The sequence below is a fragment of the Pollicipes pollicipes genome, unplaced genomic scaffold (genome assembly GCF_011947565.3).
Source record: "Pollicipes pollicipes isolate AB1234 unplaced genomic scaffold, Ppol_2.1 Scaffold_3447;HRSCAF=4054_pilon_pilon_pilon, whole genome shotgun sequence".
Lineage (NCBI taxonomy): Eukaryota > Metazoa > Arthropoda > Thecostraca > Pollicipedomorpha > Pollicipedidae > Pollicipes > Pollicipes pollicipes.
Genome location: NW_023596297.1, coordinates 8,869,727 through 8,892,644, shown reverse-complemented (window position 1 = coordinate 8,892,644; position 22,918 = coordinate 8,869,727). Strand labels below are relative to the sequence as shown.

Here is a 22,918-nt window from a genome sequence, read left to right as displayed (position 1 = left end):
CACCCGTCTCTGACAGCGACTCGAGGCTGACCATTCGCACTGACGTCATTCGGACTCCCGCTCTTTGCCTCCTGCTTTGTCGCACTGACGTCATTCGAACACCGGGATCGATCACAATGCCCGAAGGTGGCCACTTTAGTGAGGACGCTAATACAAACTACACACCTATTATAACCGGCCCCGGCCCAACCATTGTTTAGGTAAGCCACGAATAACCAGTAATTGTCCGTGGTATTCGTGTGGTGAATGCATGCCATTTTTGCTGCACGAGTCACAACGCTGGGTCACGACCGATCGCAGCGAACAAGTGACAGCTGCTTCAGGGCCGCGGCAAGTTATGCCGTATGCTAAGCATGCATGCTAGTGGATGACAATAACACGCCCGGCAAGACATGTGCACCTGGCACCTGGCAAGATCTCTCGTGATTGCCACTCCTCTAGCTGAGGTCATTACGGTGGTGCTGTGGTCAGCACATGGCACGGGCCCCCGGGAGCCGTGAAGCCTCTCGGCCGCTAATGGCCAGCGAGGTGGTCATAGTATCCTAAAGCTTTAAAAGGACGACACTTGTTGAAGCACATGGGTACTTGAAAGATTGTGCCCACCAAGTTTTTCAGGAGTGTGTAGAATGTTGTGATACCAAAATTAGTGTCAAGTGCAAGATATCCAGAAAACGCGGAATATTACCTCTTTTGCTGTTTGTTCTTACAAAATACCGCCAAAACGTTGAGGTTTGGACGTTGCCATATTGAAGCTGCCACCAAATTGTATTCCTCTCCCATTGCGCCCGTGTTAAGGCAAACACTGCACAATCATTGCATCATTAAAAGAGAACGCCTGACAAACAGTAAGATATAGCAAAGAACAGCATAGCAACTTTACAAAATACAGCGTAACAAAGTATAACATAAAATAACAAGCCGAAACTTTCTACATATTCGACGTGAAAACGCTGTTTTGTCCAGGCTTGAGGCCAGTAAGTGCCCCCGAGACAATAACCACACATTGTAACCCTGAGCTACGAGATAATCAAAAGCTCTCTTTAAACGTTACAGAACCTAAGCAGTCGAGAGTTCCCTAGAAGACCGTTGCAGGGCCAAAGCCGACCAGGAGCTAGCCGATATGTTTAGTCTGCGATTTCAGGTCGCAGACCAAACAGGCCTGCGCTTAGGAGCAAACAAGACTTGTCTTGATAAAAGTTTTCCCCCTTCCGAACACATGGAAGATAACGGCTACAATACCACCTATCCACGAAGCCCTGCCACTGATGCCGAGCAGCGATAGCGCGCTATCTGTCGGCAGCGTCTCCGCGAACAGTCCACTGCAGACAGACTGCGACAGCGGAGGGACGCACAGGCTGCACAGGCCAATCCGCACGTGCCCAGTACACCAGAGTTTCGGGCCGGCCCGTCTGGCGCGGCGCCGTGTCGCGTCCGCGGGCACAGCGCCGTTCTCGCCGTCTCCCGCCGACTTAAGCCGCGTCGCAGGGTCCGCCGGCTTGTGAAGGGCTGACGAACACATCCGGGCTTCCGCCAGCGCGGCAGGGGCAGCTTCGAACGACAGCCGATGTTGGTACGTCCCTCCGCCTCGGACGCATGCCGGGCACCTGGCGCGCCGCACTCCCGCGAGCGTTGCCCCGTCTGTCACGAGCGGTCCCGGTCAGCGCTCGCCAGCGCGCATCGGCGGGCAATTCTGCACCAACTGCCGGCCATTCATCACGGCCGTCCCGCTCTCCGGCGAGTGGGCACCACGGTGTGCGCGTGAGCGCGCGCTCCGTGCCGGCGGCCGCAAGCAGCGGAGGAGGCCGAGGACAACGCCGGAGTTACGACGACGCGGCGCTCCGGGCCGACAACAACACACTCAGCGTGTGCGCACGCGGCCAGTCACCACGCGCTGCCGCCCGGCCAGCAGCCAGCCAGACGCCACGCCGCTGTCCACGACGGAACAAGGCGGCCAGAAACCGGAGCCGGCGACGGTCTCGGTGTCGGCTTCCGCGGGACAGCACGGGACCGGCGACACGGCCGTTCTGTACACACCGCTGGGCGGTGTCGTGTCGCGTCCAGTGACCACGAGCGGCCGGCCGTCTCGTGTCGCCGCGGGCAGCTCGCCGCCGCTCAGGCGCCAGCCGCGGTCGGCAGCGGCGGACGAGGTGCGCGTCACGGTGACGAGGCGGCCATGCAAGGACGCGGCCAGCGGTGCGCAGGAGCGATCGGGGCACGTCTGCGATCAGGACCGGGCGGAATACCAATGGCGCGGAGGTTGCCGGGCCGGACTGCCTGTGCAGGCTAACGGACTCGCCGAACGGCTGAAGGTCGCAGCGAGAGTGGAGGACGACCGAGTTCGGCCACGTCGGCCGGCCAGCGGCTGGTAGTGCCCCCCGAGCACCCGCTGTTGAGGAAGACGCAGCCGGCCGGCCCGAGCAGCGATCCCGACCGCGAGCTCCGTGGCGCCCGCGCCATCAGCAGTCCGGAACGCCGCGCCCGGCGGCAGGACGCGGGTCCGCACACGGACCGCCCGACACGCCGATGCCCCGTTGCTGGCGGTGGACGGCCGGCCTGTACCTGGACAGACACCCACACCCACGGGCACCTGTGACACCCGAGGGAGGTGTCACACCTGTGACGCCACACAGGGAGGAGCGGGCCGCGTCGCGGTCAGGACCCTGGTCACACCCGGGGGAGGGGAGGGGGAGCGGGTCGCGCTGGTGGCAAGTACCCCTTCAGACCTGGCACTAAATACAGCGGAACGTCGACGCCCGAGCCGCATAACATCCACCGAAGTCGGTAATTGAAGGCGCCAAGTGGGATAATTTCACTTCCCACGCTCGCACTGCACCATAAATTCTCCGTAAATGTTTCAGCCATGATGGACTGTGACATAGCATGGACATGGACCAACTGCACGAGCTGGTGATACGGGACTGAGCAATACCAGCGGTGGACCCAACGTCTTCCGCTGCGGTGATGGATGTCATACTTGGATGTCATCAAAACTGAAAGAGCGGCAAAACTCCCTTCCAGAGGAGATAACCGTTTCATCGAGCAGTAAAACATCTAATGGAGTACAATAAAACATTTATTTTCAGACCGAATTAAGCGACACGGTAAGTCGTACCGCAGCAAGCTCACTCCTCATATTTCGTCACAATCCGAAATAGCGGACGCTGATCTTATTGTTAGAAGACTGCCCGTTTGGAGCTCACGAGAGCAGAGTTGCGGCGGCCGGGCGGACCCAACGGCTGCGGCCCGCACGACCCATTCTAGACTGCGCCTCCAGTACAGCTCTGATCGGGCCCCGACAGCAGCACGCGCCAGCCGGCGCGAGGCTCCCCGCGGACCCCCTGCCCGGCGCCGGGAGGCAGACAGACAGGGGGGGGGGGGGGGGCAAACACAGTGCCCGCCGGTGTCGGCCGGCGTCCCTCCGCCACCCGATCAATAGCGGTGTGAACAGGCCGCAGCCGAGCCGACCTGGAGCCGAACTCGGGCAGACCTGTGACCGAACTCGGGCAGACCTGGAGCCGAGCTCGGGCAAACCTGTGACCGAACTCGGGCCTGCCTGGAGCCGAACTCGGGCAGACCTGAAGCCGAATTCGGGCAGACCTGGAGCCGAACTCGGGCCGACCTGTGGCCGAACTCGGGCTGACCTGGAGCCGAGCTCGGGCAGACCTGTGACCGAACTCGGGCAGACCTGTGGCCGAACTCGGGAAGACCTGGAGCCGAACTCGGGCAGACCTGTGACCGAACTCGGGCCGACCTGGAGCCGAACTCGGGCAGACCTGAAGCCGAACTCGGGCAGACCTGTGGCCGAACTCGGGCCGACCTGGAGCCGAACTCGGGCAGACCTGTGACCGAACTCGGGCCGACCTGGAGCCGAACTCGGGCAGACCTGTGGCCGAACTCGGGCAGACCTGGAGCCGAACTCGGGAAGACCTGGAGCCGAACTCGGGCCGACCTGTGGCCGAACTCGGGCAGACCTGGAGCCGAACTCGGGCAGACCTGGAGCCGAACTCGGGCAGACCTGGAGCCGAACTCGGGCAGATCTGTGGCCGGCAAGTGTGCGTCCGACGAGCCGAGCACTTCGGCTCGCTAGACCTTGACGCTCAGGCGAGATTAGCCACGACGGGCTTTTTTACATTTGCCTGATGCTGCTTGCCTGCAGAGAACAGGGAGGGGAAACCCTAAGGGGAAAGTCGGAGGAAACCCTAAACACATGTAAGGATGGGGTCCAAAGGTGCCCCACGATCTTTGGCAAAAGCGTGCCTCAGGTCTCAGCAGAATGCCTCTAAGCCAAATATGAGGGTGCCCCCTGAGTCCGAGGGGAGTGGCGCCCCAAATATTGGCAGGGGGGGGGGGGGGGGCAAAGGCATAGCAGATAGGAGTCCGTGGCGAACACGAGAAATATCGCAGGACTACTAGCAGACGGCAGACCCAAGCCCAAGCACATGTACTCTCCAAGCCCCAGTGGAAAGGTGCCTCAAATCCAAGTGGAGGGGCGCGGCAGACATAAACGGAGGCGCACCCCAGAGTCTAGAGGGGCACACGCGTAAAAAGATGGAAGCAACCGACGGGTATGTAAATGGGTGCCAAAGTCTAGGCAGAGGGATGCCCAGAAACAAACGCCCCAATATGCACAAACATACAAACCAAAGAGGGAGCGCCACACAAACACATCGAACAGGAGCACCCCTATTTTTTCTGTTATATAAAGTGCAGGATCATCTTAAGCGCAGGCCTTGCTGAGCGGCGTTCTAAGCCGCGCTCGAGTGGCGCCCGCCCCCCTCCCCCCCAGATGATAGACAGCCTAAAGCCTAAGTAGAGAAAAGCTCCGAGCGGAGGTCGAGGGCGGCACCAACTCAGGCAAAGGGCGCCTTTGTGCCTTCGCTATGGGAGGTGAATGCCCAGACAGCTAAAACAGGGAAGCCGTCAAGCAGAGGACAGGATGGGCCGGCGATAACGGGTTTGAGATTCAAGGCAAAATACTTTTATCAAAGGTGAATGACTATTGCCTAGGCATCTTAATGGTTTGGTACGGGTATCCATGGACCAAGCCAGAGGAGCTACACAATAGGCAAAGTGATGCGTCCCGCTTTCTGGGTGAGGGTCTGGCAGGAACGTAATATGGCGGCAAATTACGACACTGTTGCAAGTAGATCAATCTCTACCCGAAAATCTCGCACCCCATCCAAGACAAAGTATTTTCATTATTATTCATACCATTCATCGGGGTTCAGGCCAACGCAGCCTCATGACAGGGAACGCGCTCTGCTCATCGCGAGCAGCGGCAGGATCTCGAGCAGCACGTACCTGACCGCGACCCGGACGCTGGACTCGTCGGCCATGGCCGGCAGCAGACGGACAACCTGCGGAGGACGGCCAAGTCAGGACAGCAGCATACTCGAACAGGGCAGAGCCTAGGGCGCCAGCGAGGCCGGGCTTGGCAGTCGCATCGGTGGACACGTGTTGGTCGCTAATGCAGAGTCTAGGGAACCAACGGGGCCCGGTTTGGCAGCCGCATCGGTGGACATGTGTTGGTCACTAATGCAGAATCTAGGGAACCAACGGGACCCGGTTTGGCAGCCGCATCGGTGGACACGTGTTCGTCACTAACGCAGAATCTAGGGAACCAACGGGGCCCGGCTTGGCAGCCGCATCGGTGGACATGTGTTGGTCACGAATGCAGAATCTAGGGAACCAACGGGGCCCGGTTTGGCAGCCGCATCGGTGGACACGTGTTCGTCACTAATGCAGAATCTAGGGAACCAACGGGGCCCGGTTTGGCAGCCGCATCGGTGGACACGTGTTGGTCACTAGGCAGGATCTAGGGTGCAGGTGTTGCCGGCCCTGGCAGCCACATCGCTGGGTACTGGCTGGTTGCTGTCACAGCGGAATAACAAGTGGACTGGACAGGCAAATATTGAATCCCGCAAAAATACAGCCTGCGCGAGCGCTTCGCACATGTCCGAGCGTGCTGTTAGCCCAAACGATTGCTCTTCACTGGCACAAGAGGGCCACAGGCCCTCATACTACGACCCCCGCCCACTCCGATGCCCTCTTGCGAATCCGCCGGGCGTTTACGTCAAATTAGAGGTGGATAATTACCCCAGCATCGCCCAAGGGTGCAATCACATTCGGATTTAGGAGAAGACAGCACTTACCGGGTGTCGCGCAAATTAACCGAAATGGGATATACGAATACGGTAAATATCGCGTTTACCCACGAATCCTCAAAGCAGGGTTCGCCGCGGGGATGTAGGGTGGAACAAATACCGTCTTCTTCGGTATGAAGCATTACACCATTTGCGTAACATACAATGAAACAAAATAAGAAAAACTTTGATGGCTCCTACCCCCGGTTTTCTGCCCGTATAGAAGCGCATACATTTTGAGGTTTGCGGTCACAGTCTAGGCAGACAGACTCCAACCAATGCACAAAATTATACGCACCTTTTGAAAAAGACAATTTCCCCAGCAAAGAGGATGGATGTCACTAAATCAAACACATCAATCCATGAGCAGCACTAAATAAGTTCACGAGCGAGGCAAGCGCACCCCCACTCCCCGGCGCTCGGGCTCTTACTGTGGTAGCATTCTCAAACGGGCCCTGAACTCTGCTGCCATATCACTTTATGAAGGCTATGACCAAAAAACTCGAATTTGCGGCGTCCGTTTTCCCTGCGTCGACGATGGCTGGCCAGGTGTTGAACGGCTCTAAGGGGGGCAAGATTGCTGCGATATTTGACTCCATGGAGTATGGTCCTGCCCCTGAATCGGATAAAACCGCCAAGGTATGTGCATTCTTTTGTTCCCAGCATTCGCTATTGGTTGTGGGTGGTAAAGTAGATACGTCGGAATCATGCGACGTATGCGCAGGTTTTGTCGCTTGCAGCCGCATGGCTCCTGCTTCGATTTGGAATTTGTATTGGCTGTGGGCAAACACGATTTTAGGGATGTGTTTGCCCTTCATCTCTTTTGATGTACCTTGCTGTATTTTTATGAATACTCCAATTAGCACTGCCTGCCCGGTGAGCGTCCTATGCACCCAATGTGGGGGTATTCTTCAAGTACTTCACCTTTTTTAGAAGAAGAAAAATCTCCACCGCGAGCGTTTTACGCGCAGTGCGGCACGGGCTCAACCAGCTCGCGTTAGCAGGATTGCCCGACTTTGAAATCATACAATCCAAACGACATCTTTAGCACCAAAAGTAATGAGCAGGCAGTTAACATCATTCACTACGTCGTTTCGACCACTGCTACTCACAATGCTTGCATGATTGCCTATCATCTTCAAGAAATAACCATCTGATAATATAATAATTTCGGCAACAAACAGGTCATATGATTTTTAACACGCAGACAGCCGACGATTTATAGCATGTACTAAAAGGGCAATATAAGCACCAAATTACGTACATTCGAGCAATTAAGAAAAGTATCCCAGTTCTTCATGTTCGTGTCTCGAATTGATATTTCCAAACAGACAGCACAGAGAAAAACCCAACAATGTCGGCGGAACTGAAGCATTTCCAGCAGTCTTTAAAAACGGACCAAGCCACGGGAACCAAACACCGAAGCCAAGCCAACGTTTTCGGTACGGTACATTGACGTCTATTAGCGCAGTGCATCTCATACACGAGTCCGGATAATGTGATTCACACTTATTAGGACCAAACACATCGTGACGACATTGTCGCTTAAACTACAACACTTGGATTCAATTAATATGACTACTCCGTTTGCCGTGACATGCTGCCATCATGTCGTGCAGAGGGACTGTCGTACCCTCTTAAAGTAGTGCACCTCCTGTACAATTCCAACGAGCAAGGCTTGAAATCGCTCTGACATCCAGAGACATACTCTGCCGAGATGATATGCCAACAGCCACCCTAAGGAAACGGATCAAGCCTCGGGAAACGAAGACTGAAGCAAGGCCAGCGTTTTCGGTACGGTACATATACGTCTGTTAGCGTAGTGCACCTCACACACGAGTCCGGATAATGCGATTCACACCCTTAGAACTGAACACGTCGTGCTGACAATGTCGATGGAACTGCAAGACTTCGGTCCGATGAATAAGACTCATGCATTGCCGTGAGATGCTGCAATCATGTCGTGCAGAGGGACTGTCGTAGCACCCTCTTAAAGTAGTGCACCTCTTGTACAATTCCAACGAGCAAGGCTTGAAATCGCTCTGACATCCAGAGACATACTCTGCCGAGATATTATGCCAACAGCCACCCTAAGGAAACGGATCAAGCCCCGGGAAACGAAGACTGAAGCAAGGCCAGCGTTTCGGTACGGTACATATACGTCTATTAGCGTAGTGCACCTTACACACGAGTCCGGATCATGCGATTCACACTTATTAGGACCAAACACATCTTGCTGACGATGTCGGTGGATATGCCAGACCACGGTCCGATGAATAAGACTCATGCATTGCCGTCAGATGTTGCTATCATTGGCGGACGGACTGCAGTAGCACCCTCTTCAAGTAGTACACCTCTGGTATAATTCCAATTGGCGGGACCTAAAAACCGCTCTGACATCCAAAGACATACTCTACCGAGATAATATGCCAATAAAAATCCTAAGGATACGGACCAAGCCTTGGAACCGAAGACTGAAGCTAGGCCAGCTTTTTCGGTACGGCACATATGCGTCTATTAGCGTAGTGCACCTCATGCACGAGTCCGGATCAGGCGATTCACACTTCTGGAAATTAAACACATCGTGCTGACAATGACGGTGGAACTGCGAGACTTCGGTCCGATGAATAAGACTGATGCATTGCCGTGAGATGCTGCCATCATGTGCGGACAGGCTGTAGTAGCACCCTCTTAAAGTAGTACACCTCTTGTATAATTCCGATTGGCGAGACCTAAAAACCACTCTGAAAGGCAAAGACACACCCCGCCGAGAAAACATCCCGACACGAACCCTGAGGAACAAAGCCAAGCCCCGGGAACCGAGGACCGAAACAAAGGCAACGGTTTAGGTACGGTACATATACGTTTAGTCGTGCGGTGCACCTGAAACAAGAGCCCTTACAACGCGATTCACACTAAATAGAAATAAACACATTGTGCCGACAATGTCGGTTGAGCTGCAATGGTTTGATTCAATGAATAAGACTTATGCACTGTCGTGGGATGTCACCATCATGTGCGGACAGACTGTAGTAGCACCTTCTTAAAGTAGTGCGCCTCTTGCATAATTCGTTGACGAGACCTAAAAACGGCTTTGTCATCCAAAGACACACTGTACCGAAATAACGTGTCAACAGCTATTCTAAGGGAACGGACCAAGCCCCGGAAACCGAAGACCGAAGCGAGACCAACGTTTTCGGTACGGTACATATATATTTATAAGCGCAGCGTACCTTATACCATCGTCAGCAAGATGTGTTTAGTCCTAATAAGTGTGAATCGCATGATCCGGACTCGTGTGTGAGGTGCACTACGCTAACAGACGTATATGTACCGTACCGAAAACGCTGGCCTTGCTTCAGTCTTCGTTTCCCGGGGCTTGGTCCGTTTGCTTAGCGTGGCTGTTGGCATATTATCTCGGCAGAGTACGTCTTTGGATGTCAGAGTGGTTTCTAGGTCTCGCCAATTGGAATTATACGAGAGGTGTACTACTTGAAGAGGGTGCTACTGCAGTCCGTCCGCCAATGATGGCAACATCTGACGGCAATGCATGAGTCTTATTCATCGGACCGAAGTCTTGCACATCCACCGACATCATCAGCAAGATGTGTTTGGTCCTAATAAGTGTGAATCGCATGATCCGGACTCGTGTATGAGGTGCACTACGCTAACAGACGTATATGTACCGTACCGAAAACGCTGGCCTTGCTTCAGTCTTCGTTTCCCGGGGCTTGGTCCGTTTTCTTAGGGTGGCTGTTGGCATATCATCTCGGCAGAGTATGTCTCTGGATGTCAGAGCGATTTCCGGCCTTGCTCGTTGGAATTGTACAAGAGGTGCACTACTTTAAGAGGGTGCTAAGACAGTCCCTCTGCACGACATGATGGCATCTCACGGCAATGCATGAGTCTTATTCATCGGACCGGCGTCTTGCATTTCCATTGACATTGTCAGCACGACGTGTTTAGTTCTAATAAGTGTGAATCGCATTGTCCGGGCTCGTGTGTGAGGTGCACTACGCTAACAGACGTATATGTACCGTACCAAAAATGCTGGCCTTGCTTCAGCCTTCGTTTCCCGGGGCTTGGTCCGTTTGCTTAGGGTGGCTGTTGGCATACTATCTTGGCAGAGTACGTCTTTGGATGTCAGGGCGGTTTCTAGGTCTCGCCAATTGGAATTATACAAGAGGTGTACTACTTGAAGAGTGTGCTACTGCGATCCGTCCGCCAATGACGGCAACATCTGACGATAATGCATGAGTCTTATTCATCGGACCAAAGTCTTTCATATCCACCGACATCGTCAGCAAGATGTGTTTAGTCCTAATAAGTGTGAATCGCATGATCCGGACTCGCGTGAGGTGCACTACGCTAACAGACGTATATGTACCGTACCGAAAACGCTGGCCTTGCTTCAGTCTTCGTTTCCCGGGGCTTGGTCCGTTTGCTTAGCGTGGCTGTTGGCATATTATCTCGGCAGAGAACGTCTTTGGATGTCAGAGTGGTTTCTAGGTCTCGCCAATTGGAATTATACCAGAGGTGTACTACTTGAAGAGGGTGCTACTGCAGTCCGTCCGCTAATGATGGCAACATCTGACGGCAATGCATGAGTCTTATTCATCGGACCGTGGTCTGGCATACCCACCGACATCGTCAGCAAGATGTGTTTGGTCCTAATAAGTGTGGATCGCATGATCCGGACTCGTATATAAGGTGCACTACGCTAATAGACGTATATGTACCGTACCGAAAACGCTGGCCCTGCTTCAGTCCTCGTTTCCCGGGGTGTGATCCGTTTCCTTAGGGTGGCTGTTGGCATAATATCTCGGCAGAGTATGTCTCTTGATGTCAGAGCGATTTCAAGCCTTGCTCGTTGGAATTGTGCAGGAGGTGCACTACTTTAAGAGGGTGCTACGACAGTCTCTCTGCACATGATTGCAGCATCTCACGGCAATGCATGAGTCTTATTCATCGGACCGAAGTCTTGCAGTTCCATCGACATTGTCAGCACGGCGTGTTCAGTTCTAAAGGTGTGAATTGCATTATCCGGACTCATGTGTGAGGTGCACTACGCTAACAGACGTATATGTACCGTACCGAAAACGCTGGCCTTGCTTCAGTCTTCGTTTCCCGAGGCTTGATCCGTTTCCTTAGGGTGGCTGTTGGCATATTATCTCGGCAGAGTATGTCTCTAGATTTCAGAGCGATTTCAAGCCTTGCTCGTTGGAATTGTACAGGAGGTGCACTACTTTAAGAGGGTACTACGACAGTCCCTCTGCACATGATTGCAGCATGTCACGGCAACGGAGTAGTCATATTAATTGAACCCAAGTGTTGTAGTTTAAGCGACAATGTCGTCACGATGTGTTGACTGCTGGAAATGCTTCAGTTCCGCCGACATTGTTGGGTTTTTCTCTGTGCTGTCTGTTTGGAAACATCAATTCGAGACACGAATATGAAGGACTGAGATGCTTTTCTTGATTGCTCGAATGTACGTAATTTGGTGCTTATATTGCCCTTTTAGTACATGCTATAAATCGTCGGCTGTCTGCGTGTTAAAAATCATATGACCTGTTTGTGGCCGAAATTATTATATTATCAGATGGTTATTTCTTGAAGATGATAGGCAATCATGCGAGCATTGTGAGTAGCAGTGGTCGAAACGACGTAGTGAATGATGTTAACTGCCTGCTCATTACTTTTGGTGCTAAAGATGTCGTTTGGATTGTATGATTTCAAAGTCGGGCAATCCTGCTAACGCGAGCTGGTTGAGCCCGTGCCGCATTGCGCGTAAAACGCTCGCGGTGGAGATTTTTCTTCTTCTAAAAAAGGTGAAGTACTTGAAGAAAACCAATGTGGGCTCATCTTTTACTATATGTAACACAGGAGCTAACTTATATGTAAGTTCATCTATTTTGAAGGTGGCATCAGGAATTTAAAAGCTGTGGGCGGAATGCAAAATAAATTTGAAAAATCTGGTGTATTATACCATCAAAAATATTTGCAATGATATCCTCAACCAGGCTGAATGAGAATATCACTGGGCTTGCCACTTTCAAAATTGAGCAAACAGTGGTGGTAATGTCTAGTTGCAAGGACATGGGACAGCCTCCCAATCTCTGTAGATATTTTATGCAAACATTGGAAGTTAACAATTTGAATACCCCATTTACCCAAGGATCTGCTGGTAATAACAGCAATTCATTGGCTTTGGGTGATTTGTTTTGATATTTAAGCTATGGCAATATTAATTTTGATTGTAGCAGTATTAGACTATTGGATTATTCCTGGAAATTCTGACAAATATTCCAGAATATTGTGGGATATCAAAATAATCCTGTCAAAAAATGTAAGTATCAGGGATTAGGTAATGTTTGAACCAGGGTTGGTGGTCTGCAACTAGACTGCAAACATTGCAGAGTGCTTGATATGCTTGGCATGACAGTTATATCACTGTAATAATTTCAGCATGTTTATAGTGTAAATTTGAGGATGCAGAGTTTTGTGCATAGTCACCAATGATCTCACCGCATAGACATCCAATGTGTCAGGGAATAATTATGCCAAGAAAAATTTAGGCAAACATGCTCCAAGAATATTTTTCATGAAAAAATAGCTGAAGGTTCAGGTCAGTTTGGCTTGGCCTGAGTTCTACACATGCAAGCTCTGGGTTCAGCACACTAATTTCTTGTAGGCATCTGGTGCAGTGATAGGATTTTCTTTCCAGACTGGGTGTGGGGCAGATTATACTGATACAAAATATAACCTTGGGTGTCATGGGCAGGTGAAGACCAAGGCTAAATGATGAAATATATTTTCCAGTTACTTAAAGGATTAAGAAAATAGGCAGCTGTGGGATTCATTTCTTTTCACAAAGTGATGGGAGTGAGGGGTAAGCCAGTAGTGGAGTGCCATATAGCATAACATGTGAGTGCATAAATTCAGCTTGCATGCATCTAGCTGCCAGCCATCAACTGGTATTGCTCCACTTCATAACTAATTCTTATCAAGCTACAAAGTTGTGTTCAACCCAGATCAAGTACTTGGTATGAAATATCTGTTTTATATGGACAATGAATGCCACACCTGTATTACATTGAGACTATAGTAGATGGCAGAAGCACTGCCCAGTTTGGATCTGCCTATAAATTGTTATGGAACTTGTTATGACCTTATGATTACAATTATGTAAAGAATATACAAATGACCAGGTATTTTCATATAATGAGACATGCTCATTGAGCTGAAGGCAGTATTTCCGAACTCAGATTGGGCGTTAAGTTTTTGGATCCGGACTCATGCCTGTCATGATGGAGCCCTCAGCAGTCCTACGCATCAACTGTGGGCATATTAGTAGTGCATGCCTGTTTTTGCCGCAGCCAGACTGCCTATGTCAAAATGCTAAATAGATATAATGTATTTCTTGCTCCCATTTCCTGCCACTGAAATCCACAATATGGCTGTCAGTATTTCATATTACCTGACATATCACCCCGATTTCCTGCCACAAAACTCTTGTCATCTTTGTCATGACATGCATGTTACATGTTGTCAACAGCTGTGGCTGGACGAGCACAAAGGGGACCTAGGCCACTTCATCAACAATGAGTGGGTGCGGCCTGCGGAGCGCAAGACGTACGAAACACGGAACCCCTGCACGGGCGAGGTGCTGGCCTCGACGGTGCAGGGCACGCAGGAGGACGTGAATCTGGCCGTCGGCGCCGCCAGAAAGGCATTCCTGCCCTGGAGTCAGCTGAGCGGGCACGCCCGAGCCCGCCACCTGTACAGGTCAGTGGGCGGCAGGCGCAGCACAGGGCGCCACCTGTTTGCATAGGGTTTGAGCTCCATAGCTTAGCCGTCGTTTTAGGCTCTTATCAACCTGCTACAAGCGGGCCAAGGCTGCTGGGTGTTTCATCAGGATGCTATTTGAATGTACAATGGAATGTTCACTTCACTCCCAAACGGAAAATTGTATGGCAGCATGAGAAAAAAACAAAAGGCTACCACGAAGCTAGGCTTGTACATGTTCAGGCGAACTGTATGATAGCATATGACGTATGCATATATGTAAGTGGAATGTAAATACGTGCAGCCGAGAGGTTACAATATCTGTGAGTCCATTTCCCTTGAGATCGTGGAGCGGCGAGTGTGTGTGAGGCCCAGTAGCCTGCCGGCCGGACGCCAGACCGCAGGAGGTCGGAGGGCGGGGCGGCGGCGGCTGTTCCGCGCCGTGACGCTGAGCGCCGGCCGTGCCGCAGCGTCGCGCGCCACCTGCAGAAGCACGCGCGCCTCATGGCCGTGCTGGCCTCCATGGACAACGGCAAGACGATCCGCGAGACGCGCGACTGCGACGTGCCGATCGTGATCCGCCACCTGTACCACCACGCCGGCTGGGCGCAGCTGGCCGACACGGAGATGGCCCACTGGAAACCGCTCGGTGAGTGCACGCCGTTCGGCGGCGAGGGCCGGTGGCCGGTGTCGGGGTCTGCCATCGGCCTGGTGTCGGTCCGTTTGGCGGAGTGGCCTGCTCGGCGTGCTGGGCTCGAGGCGGGCGATGGGACAGTGGTTGGCATGGGTTCGTCAGAAATCGCCAGGTTTTGTCGGACGTGAGGCATTTCTTTGGGGTCGTCCGTTCGCTCTGTTGTTTGTAGCACAGTGCCAGCACAGCCTCTTTTTCTTACAAAGTGTCCGTCAGCAATGGGAAGCCTCCGCTGTTTTCGGCAGCTTTCTGTTTTCGCTAGTCCCAAGATGCTGCTACCGCTGCAATGCTGTTTTCATAGTCCCAGTATTTGCCCAACTGGTGCCTCATGTGTCAGGCCTCATTGGTGCCTCATGTGGCATTAGCACTTGCCATACATACTCTGAAATACGTCGCTGGTGTGCCGCGCAAGCTCTTCCACGCGATATGGTCATACCAGGCTGTGACCGCTGTCTCAACCGCGGTCCTTTGCGCCAGGCGTCGTGGGAGCGATCGTGCCATGGAACTTCCCCCTGATGCTGCTGGCCTGGAAGGTGTGCCCGGCCCTGGCTATGGGCAACACGGTGGTGCTGAAGCCGGCCACCTACACCCGCCTGTCGGCGCTGCTGTTCGCCGAGATCTGCGCCGAGGCCGGGTGAGCAGGCCGTCGGACGGGCCGGTCTCACCGGCGCATGGCACGCGTAATGGTGTGAGTGTCGAGCTGGATCTAGCTGTGTTATGCCTGCTCTGCTGAGACCTACGGGTTATACCGCCGCAGCCGTGCCACGGCCGGTCGGTGTGAGCTGGAAGCCCCCGGGCGTGCCGAACCGCTGAGCGGCCCATGGACGTACCCAGCCGCTGAGAGGTCCGTTCCGTGACGGCGGACCTGGTGAGCGTCTCGCGCCGCCGCGCCGTCTGACCGGCCGGCCGGCCGCCAGCCTGCCGCCAGGCGTCTTCAACGTGGTGACGGGGCCCGGCTCAATGGGTGAGAAGCTGGCCACGCACCCGGACGTGGACAAGGTGGGCTTCACGGGCTCCACCGAGATCGGGCAGAGACTGCGCCGCGCCACCGCCGGCATGGGCAAGAAGCTGTCGCTCGGTGAGACTCTACGGACGTCGGACGCAGGTCTGCGTCCGTGGCGAACTTGGCACAAGTGTTGCATGGGGAACAGCATGAGTAGGGTTAATGTTGGATGATAGCACGCACCTCATTGTTCAAGGTCTGCCGCTTTGGATGTTATGTTCTTGACCGAAAGTGTTGTCTGGATGAAAACTGGTGTTTGGGAAATCTATTGCACAGAAGATAGGTATGGCATCTCCGGCCTAATTGGTAACGGACAGTGCGGAACTGTTCGCCACCTGCGTTCTCTTACCTGACTCATCCTTTACCAGTGAGCATCCATTGCCCGTCAGAGTTTCTTTTCACAGAAAGTGAGCGCATTATTTTTTTTGGTCTGCTCGTTGTTGTGTCGTGCTTTAACCCCATGCTATGTGTTATGCTTTGACCCCATGCTAATGACCCATCTTGTGATATCGGGTCAGCCCTTTTTTGTATTATAAGCGCCAAATAATTGCTTCATTTTTCCCTGTACACTTTCGATTCGTGTTGGGCTTGGGCCTTCAACTCGTGGCAATTTTAGTTTTGTCCTATCCTCAATGGTATGATATTGTATTTATCTCTTGGAAATGGTTCCCTCTCCTGCACTTTTTATGTTTAAGTATTTAAAAAAATATTTACACCTGAATTGCTCTTAACACTGCCCAAACCCGGACCGGACCTTTATCGAGCGCATCTTACCCGAACTCCACACGTTTCACGGGCTAACATGTGGGACGATTTAAATCACTCAATAGAGGTGCTTCTAGATACAAGAGATAAGAGAAGTAGTAGATAATAACAGTCTCCCGTAGTTTTATACTATGCCTGTGCTGCAGCCAACTTGTGAAAGATAGCTTTTTGCCGGCAAGTTGGAGGAAATCGACAGATATTACGCTAGGACGCTGCTAAGCAAGGGAAAAACGATTGTGTTTTCTCGGAACCTGCGTCCTCCTTTCCGACTTTATTCGATAAGGTCGAAAAAAAATGAACTGGCCCACGTTATGGCGTACCGGAACAGCTGATCCGCGTGCACGCCATGATGTTTCAAAATATATGTGGCTGAGGTTGCAGTGCTGGGGTGGATGGAGCTCTGCTTTGGGATATTGGTGCGGATATTTCACCGAAGGATAGTCCCGATATGGTCCAGAATAGCCCCCGGCATGTCGGGGTGCTTTTGGCTTGGTTTGCGTGCGCTCGTCTCGTGTCCGGGTGCCGTGTGTGGGTGCTGTGACTCGTGTGCCCGGGGCGTGGGTGTGCCGTGCGCCGGGTGCCGTATGTGGGTGCTGTGACTCGTGTGCCCGGGGTGTGCCGTGCGCCGGGTGCCGCCGTGACGCCGTCACCGTCGGCCGGCAGAGCTGGGCGGCAAGAGTCCGGTGGTGGTCTACGACTCGGCTGACCTCGACTCGGCTGTGGAGGGCGTGGTCGACGCCATCTGGTTCAACCAGGGCCAGGTCTGTCGACATGGCGCCGGCCGCTGGCATGCCACCTGCTCTGACCCCCTCCCCCCCTTTGTTTGGTGCGATCGCTCGGGGCTGCGCCCCTGGTCAGGCGAAAGGCACTCGAGTCGCTGCCCGTGTCACCTGCGATGATCGTAAGCAAAGTACGGACGCTGCAACTAATCTGTTTTTTTCTGGTGCTGATGAAGTGGGGTTAGGTCTTTGCATGCGCCTGTGTGCAGCTTCTTGTCCCAATTTTGGCATGATAAATCTCGTCCAGAGCACGTGACTCCAGAGACGCTTCTGCCCCGTGTCTCTGCCCCAGTTTGTCTGCCGCGTGTTCACCATCTCCCATCGGACAGGTGTGCTCGGCGGGCTCCAAGCTGCTTGTCCAGGAGACCGTGTACGACAAGATGCTCTCCAAGGTGAAGGCGCGCATGCAGAAGCTGCGACTGGGTGACTCGCTGGACAAGGCGCTGGACATGGGCGCCATCGTCGACGAGGGTCAGCGGCGCAGTGTGGCCGCGTACGTGGACGGAGCTAAGGAGGAGGGCGCCGAGGTGAGGGTTTTTGCTGCTGTGTGGCAGCGTACGTGGACGGAGCCAAAGGGGAGGGCGCCGAGGTGAGGGTTGGCGCCGCTATGTGGCCGCGTACGTGGACGGGGCCAAGGAGGAGGGCACCGAGGTGAGCATGCCTTTCAGTCACCTTACCCTGTCCACCGAGGGGGTGATGGTTCTCCAGCCATTGTATTGGGTGGCCGTGGCCGCACTCCGACAGGACAGTCTGAGCTTGTCCCGTCACGCCACAGAGGTGGCGGTGGCTCGTCGCCCATGTCCTCTGCGCCCTGCCCGCGTGTGGTGCAGATATGTCGGTTGTCGGGCCTTACCTGTCTGTGGTGCCTGTGTGGTGCCGCTTGCTGGTGCAGACGTGTCGTTCGCTGACCCCCAACTGTGTTTCGTGTGGTGTTCCAGGCATTGCTTTGTCTGTATGTGGTGCGGTGGTTCAGCCACCGAGCCCTGTCCGGCTGTGGTGCGATGCCTCAATCACCTGGCTCTGTCCGGCTGTGGTGCGGTGGTTCAGCCACCGAGCCCTGTCCTGCTGTGGTACAGCGTTTTAGTTACCGAGCCCTGTCCGGCTGTGATGCAGGTGTTCCAGGTGGAGGCGCCGGCCGGCTGCTACTACCCGCCGACTCTGATCAGCGGCGTGCAGACCACGTCGCGCGTGGTCGTGGACGAGATCTTCGGCCCGGTGCTCGTGGCGCTGCCGTTCCGCACGGCCAAGGAGGCGCTGGCGCTCGCCAACAACACCATCTACGGCCTGGGCGGCAGCGTGTGGAGCGAACAGCTGCCGCTGGCGCTGGAGACGGCCAAGCATATCAACGTGAGGGAGAGCGAGGCCGGCCGCGGTGCCGGGCTCGATGAACGCTGCCGTGCTAGTGAGCTTGTTTGAGAAACGTCAAGGGAAATGTGCCATCTGTAGCTCCGAGGAGGTTGCCTGAGAATGTCACTTGGCCAGGCGGCAGCCGTTGTGTCAAACCAGGTGTCAACCGTGGCCGTGACCCGCCAGTCCCTGACCTCATGCCGCCCCCTCCCCCGGCCATGTTATGGCCATGCACGTCTCCTGCTGACGCCCCTCGGCCCTCAGGCGGGCTCCGTCTGGATCAACTGCCACAACTTGTTCGACGCGGCGACCGGTTTCGGCGGGTACCGCCAGTCGGGCTACGGCCGTGACGGTGGCAAGGAGGGCCTGTTCGAATACGTCAAGCCGCGCTGGATGGGCGACACCAAGCAGGCGGCGCCGGAGCTGGACCTGGCCGCGTTTGGTGTCCGCGACGAGCCGAGCGTGCCCGACATAGAGAGTGGACAGGTGAGCTGGGCAGTTGGGGGCGGTGTCGGGTGGACAGGTGAGCTGGGTGGGGGGCGCTGTCGGGCGGACACAGGACACTGGGTAGGGGGCGGTATCGAACGTACAGGTGAGCTGGGAGGCTGGGGCGCTGTCGGGCAGACAGGTGATTTGGACTGTTGGGGTTGCTGTCTGGTGGACAGGTGAGATGGGTAGGGGCGCTGTCCGGCGGGCAGGGGAAGCTGTCGGGCGGACACGGCACACTGGGTAGGAGGTGGTGTCGGGTGGACAGGAGAGCTGGGAAAGGATCACCGGCCTGTGTTTAGTCGAACTCTGGCGCTTTCTGGCGGAAGGGGCTGTGCAGGAGCTACTGTTTCCTGTGCAGATAAACTACCTGTAACAGGTACCGTCAATGTACACGAGAGAGATGAAATGTCAAGAGACATGGCCGCTGGTTACTTCGATCCTCCTTTGCATCCGGAACCTATTTTACTCAGTGCATCCGTGACAGAACCGTACCCTTGTCCGCGCTAACACCCACCCGTCGTCGCCGTCAGCACGTGGCGGCGATGTCGAACGGCATGCCGCGGGTAGACCGCACCTACAAGCTGTACTACGGCGGGGCGCAGAAGCGGCCCGACGGCAACTACAGCCGGATCGTGCACTCGGCCGCCGGCCAGCCGCTCGCCCAGGTGGCCGAGGCCAACCGCAAGGACGTGCGCAACGCTGTGGAGGCGGCGCACAAGGGCCAGCCCGGCTGGGCCAAACGCTCGGGCCACCAGCGCGCGCAGATCCTGTACTACGTGGCCGAGAACCTGGAGCTGCGGCGCGCCGAGTTTGCCGACACGCTGGTGGCCTCCACCGGAGCCAGCCGCGAGGAGGCCGAACGCGAGGTCAGTCAGGGGAGAGACTGGTGAGGCGGCCAGGGGGTTGGCTTATTCCCGATGGTGACCAATAGATTCCCAGAGTTCCATGGTGCGGTCTAGGCCAGTTCGCCTCTTGTCTTTTGTCCAGAAAGCGTCGCCAGTCCACCGCATGTCGATCGGGTCAATCCCATCAGCCGAGGTCAGCCATTCCCCAGGCCGCTTGGCTTCAACCCAGTCTGCCTCCCCCTCCCTTTGCGTACTGTGCCCAGTTCTGACTCCGCCGCTCCACCAGGTGACGCCGTCTGCCACTCTCCCCTCCGTTGATACACTGCGCCCCTGGTCCTGACTGCCGCTACTCGCCAGTTGAGCCCGTCTCCCCCCTCCACCTCCCCGACGGTGACCGTTCGGCAGGTGGCGCTTTGGCGACCCTGCCTCTGGCCGCCGCCCGGCCGCGACTGACACCCGCCCGCGGCCGCGCTCCGCAGGTGGATGCGTCCGTGGCGCGTCTGTTCCACTGGGCGGCGCTGGCCGACAAGTACGGCGGCGCCGTGCAGGAGACCCAGCTGTACGGCACGGTGCTGCGCCTGCACGAGCCCGTGGGCGTGGTAGCCGTGCTGGCGCCGCGCGCCGCGCCCCTGCTGTCGGCCGTCTCGCTGGTCGCCCCTTTGGTGGCGCGCGGCAACGCCGTGCTGCTCGTGCCGAGCCGCGACTACCCGCTGCCGGCGCTCGACCTGTACCAGGTGAGCGGGCTGCGGCGCTGCGGCGGTCCTGACGCCGGGCCGGCCGGCGACCCAGGTCACGCGCCGAGCCGAGCGGTTTCGGGTGGTGTCGTGAAGCTGACGCTGACTAGGGCAACAGGGAGCGGACGACCCTCCGAGGCCGGGAGCTGACTGCGTGTTTGAATATTGTCCGACGGCTGTGTCCCATGCTTGCCGGTGTAGGCGGTGCCGCTGATCCCTGCCGCTGTCTCCGGCCGCTGACCCCGGCCAGGCGAGCTGTCTGCCGCTGTTGTGTCTGATGCGCGTGTCCGGTGCGCACAGATCCTGGAGACGTCGGACGTGCCGGCCGGCGTGGTGAGCCTGCTCACCGGCAGCCGGCAGCACATGGCGCGCCACCTGACCGAGCACCAGGACGTGCAGGCCGTCTGGTGCCTGGCCGAGTGCGACCAGACGAGCCGCTTCGTCGAGCACACGTCGGCCGTCAACGTGAAGCGCACCTGGGTCAGCTGGGGACGCGCGCGCGACTGGTTCGACGCCGAGCAGGGCCAGGGCGAAGAGTTCCTCTACCACGCCACCCAGTGCAAGAGCGTGTGGCTCACCATGGGAGACATCTTCGCCAACTGAGCGCCGGACAGCGGACACCGTCGCCCGGCAGGGACGGAGGCGCCCGCCTCCCAGCAGGAGCGCGCGGAGAACGGACATTCAACTGGACAGGGCTGCGCACGCGCATCAGAAGACACGTTGCGGGCTGTTCAACGTTACAGGGATGCAAAGGGCGACTGCGTGTCCCAGTTTGCGTTGTGCCGGCAACAGCAGGGTTTACGGGACGGGTACACACGGAAGGTTTGCTGGCGGTGCCCTCTAATGATCATTAACCAGCTGGCGGTAAATACATATGGGCTGTTGTTTCAAACTAATTCGGGTGAGCTTAGAGCTGCTTACAATGGTGGCGGCTAGAGTGCTTTCATCGTGCAAGCTCTGTTAGCGCTTGTTGCATGTTACGGGCCCCGGTTGTGGGCGGGATATAGCCAACGGATTCTGACCTAATGCTGCTATTGTGGGGAGCTTGGGATGTAAGTTTTGTGCGGCGCTATACACATGCAGCAGGCATGTACTTCGTAACATTTATGATTTATGTACAGCAGACTTAATGACAACTGATCATTAGCGTCAGGCAAGTAAGTGCTGGGACCTTGCACATTCCGAAGAAGTGCCATATTCGTCGTTCGTCGCCACTAGATCTGTGCAATAGGTGTTCAGGTATTTTTCGCAGGATCAGCTGTTTTGCCGCTTTGTTCAATGGAAATGGAGCTGTTGATTTCAGGGTGTTGTACCGCATTTTTGCGTTTTTGTGCCATGTTTTGAGAGGGCGCAATTTTGTTTCTGGTATTTTCACAAAGTCCACATAACCGTGCCGTATCCAGGAGTGATGCCGCCGGGTTTGGGCAAGTTGATGGCTGTTTTGCTTTATAGCAAGCTGGGGTTTGTATACCAAGCGTAACGGGGTGATTAAAATAAATATGTTATCACCACGCTGTGGTTTGGCCTGGCTGACAGCAGATGCGCCCAAGTGTAGTGCTGAGCTCATCGGCGGCTTCAACAGACCGACGTCGTTCTTTGACACGCGCGTGTGTGTACGCCGTCCGCAGGGCCCTCTGCTGCAACATCAACTCCGTACCGGGGAGCGCATGTCCGCGTCGAACACCGACTGCACAGTCAGCTTTATTACACAGACGTGCAGGCGTTGGCCCGTGCAGGGGTGACGTGGTTACATACCCGGCAGTGTTATCCTGGCGCTCACGAACGTTCCGCCTGCCAGCGCTTCACGAGATCGGCGCGCGGCCTTGGGTACGTGACACTTCACGACTAATGGGCAGCGAACGAATGTGGGCTGTAGCTTTCACATGTGCGCGTAGCTGTGTGAATGCAGATGAAAGTAGTACGAGTGTTCGTGTGGTTGCATACCCGGATGCTAATTAGGAGAGGCAGGCACGTCACAAAGCACATACGCTCGTGTGACACGCTACAGCATCGATAGATTGATAGAGTAGCTTTGCCCGGCATGTAATGAGACCTTCGGTGCCAAAGGAGCAGCTTCTTCCCGGCAGTACCCGTGACAACGCAGACATCAAACACCTATCTAACGTGACTTCTTCTGTGAGCCTCATCCGTGTTCCACGTGTTGAGCCATTCATGGGACGGTTCACCAAAGGCGTGCAACACGACCTCGAAAGCAGTCTCTCGAAACACCGAGTCGGTCCCGGGGCTTCTTAAGGCAGTACACGGTACGACATCGGGGTTACAATCGCATGCTACCCGATGGCTACTTCTTGTGACGCGTTGCCCCCTCCCCTCCTT

General features: G+C 55.3%; 2 protein-coding genes across 2 annotated transcripts in view; one reads left to right on the top strand and one right to left on the bottom strand.

Moving 5' to 3' along the window:
- Window positions 1–6,555, bottom strand: part of LOC119091582 (kinesin-like protein KIF21A) — a 70,649-nt gene extending 64,094 nt beyond the window's left edge. Inside the window, 2 exon segments of the mRNA XM_037214391.1 lie at window positions 5,302–5,357; window positions 6,442–6,555. Of these exon segments, the coding sequence (XP_037070286.1) occupies window positions 5,302–5,336 (35 nt within the window). The 5' untranslated portion in view covers window positions 5,337–5,357; window positions 6,442–6,555.
- A 109-nt stretch (window positions 6,556–6,664) lies between these two features.
- Window positions 6,665–22,092, top strand: LOC119091713 (aldehyde dehydrogenase family 16 member A1). The gene is made up of 12 exons (XM_037214550.1): window positions 6,665–6,782; window positions 13,699–13,928; window positions 14,399–14,577; window positions 15,097–15,253; window positions 15,537–15,697; window positions 17,051–17,148; window positions 17,496–17,693; window positions 18,280–18,513; window positions 18,778–18,999; window positions 19,533–19,868; window positions 20,327–20,581; window positions 20,882–22,092. Exons 1-12 carry the CDS (start codon window positions 6,681–6,683, stop codon window positions 21,182–21,184), a joined length of 2,475 nt encoding a protein of 824 aa, XP_037070445.1. The 5' UTR covers window positions 6,665–6,680; the 3' UTR covers window positions 21,185–22,092.
- The last annotated feature ends 826 nt before the right edge of the window (window positions 22,093–22,918 follow it).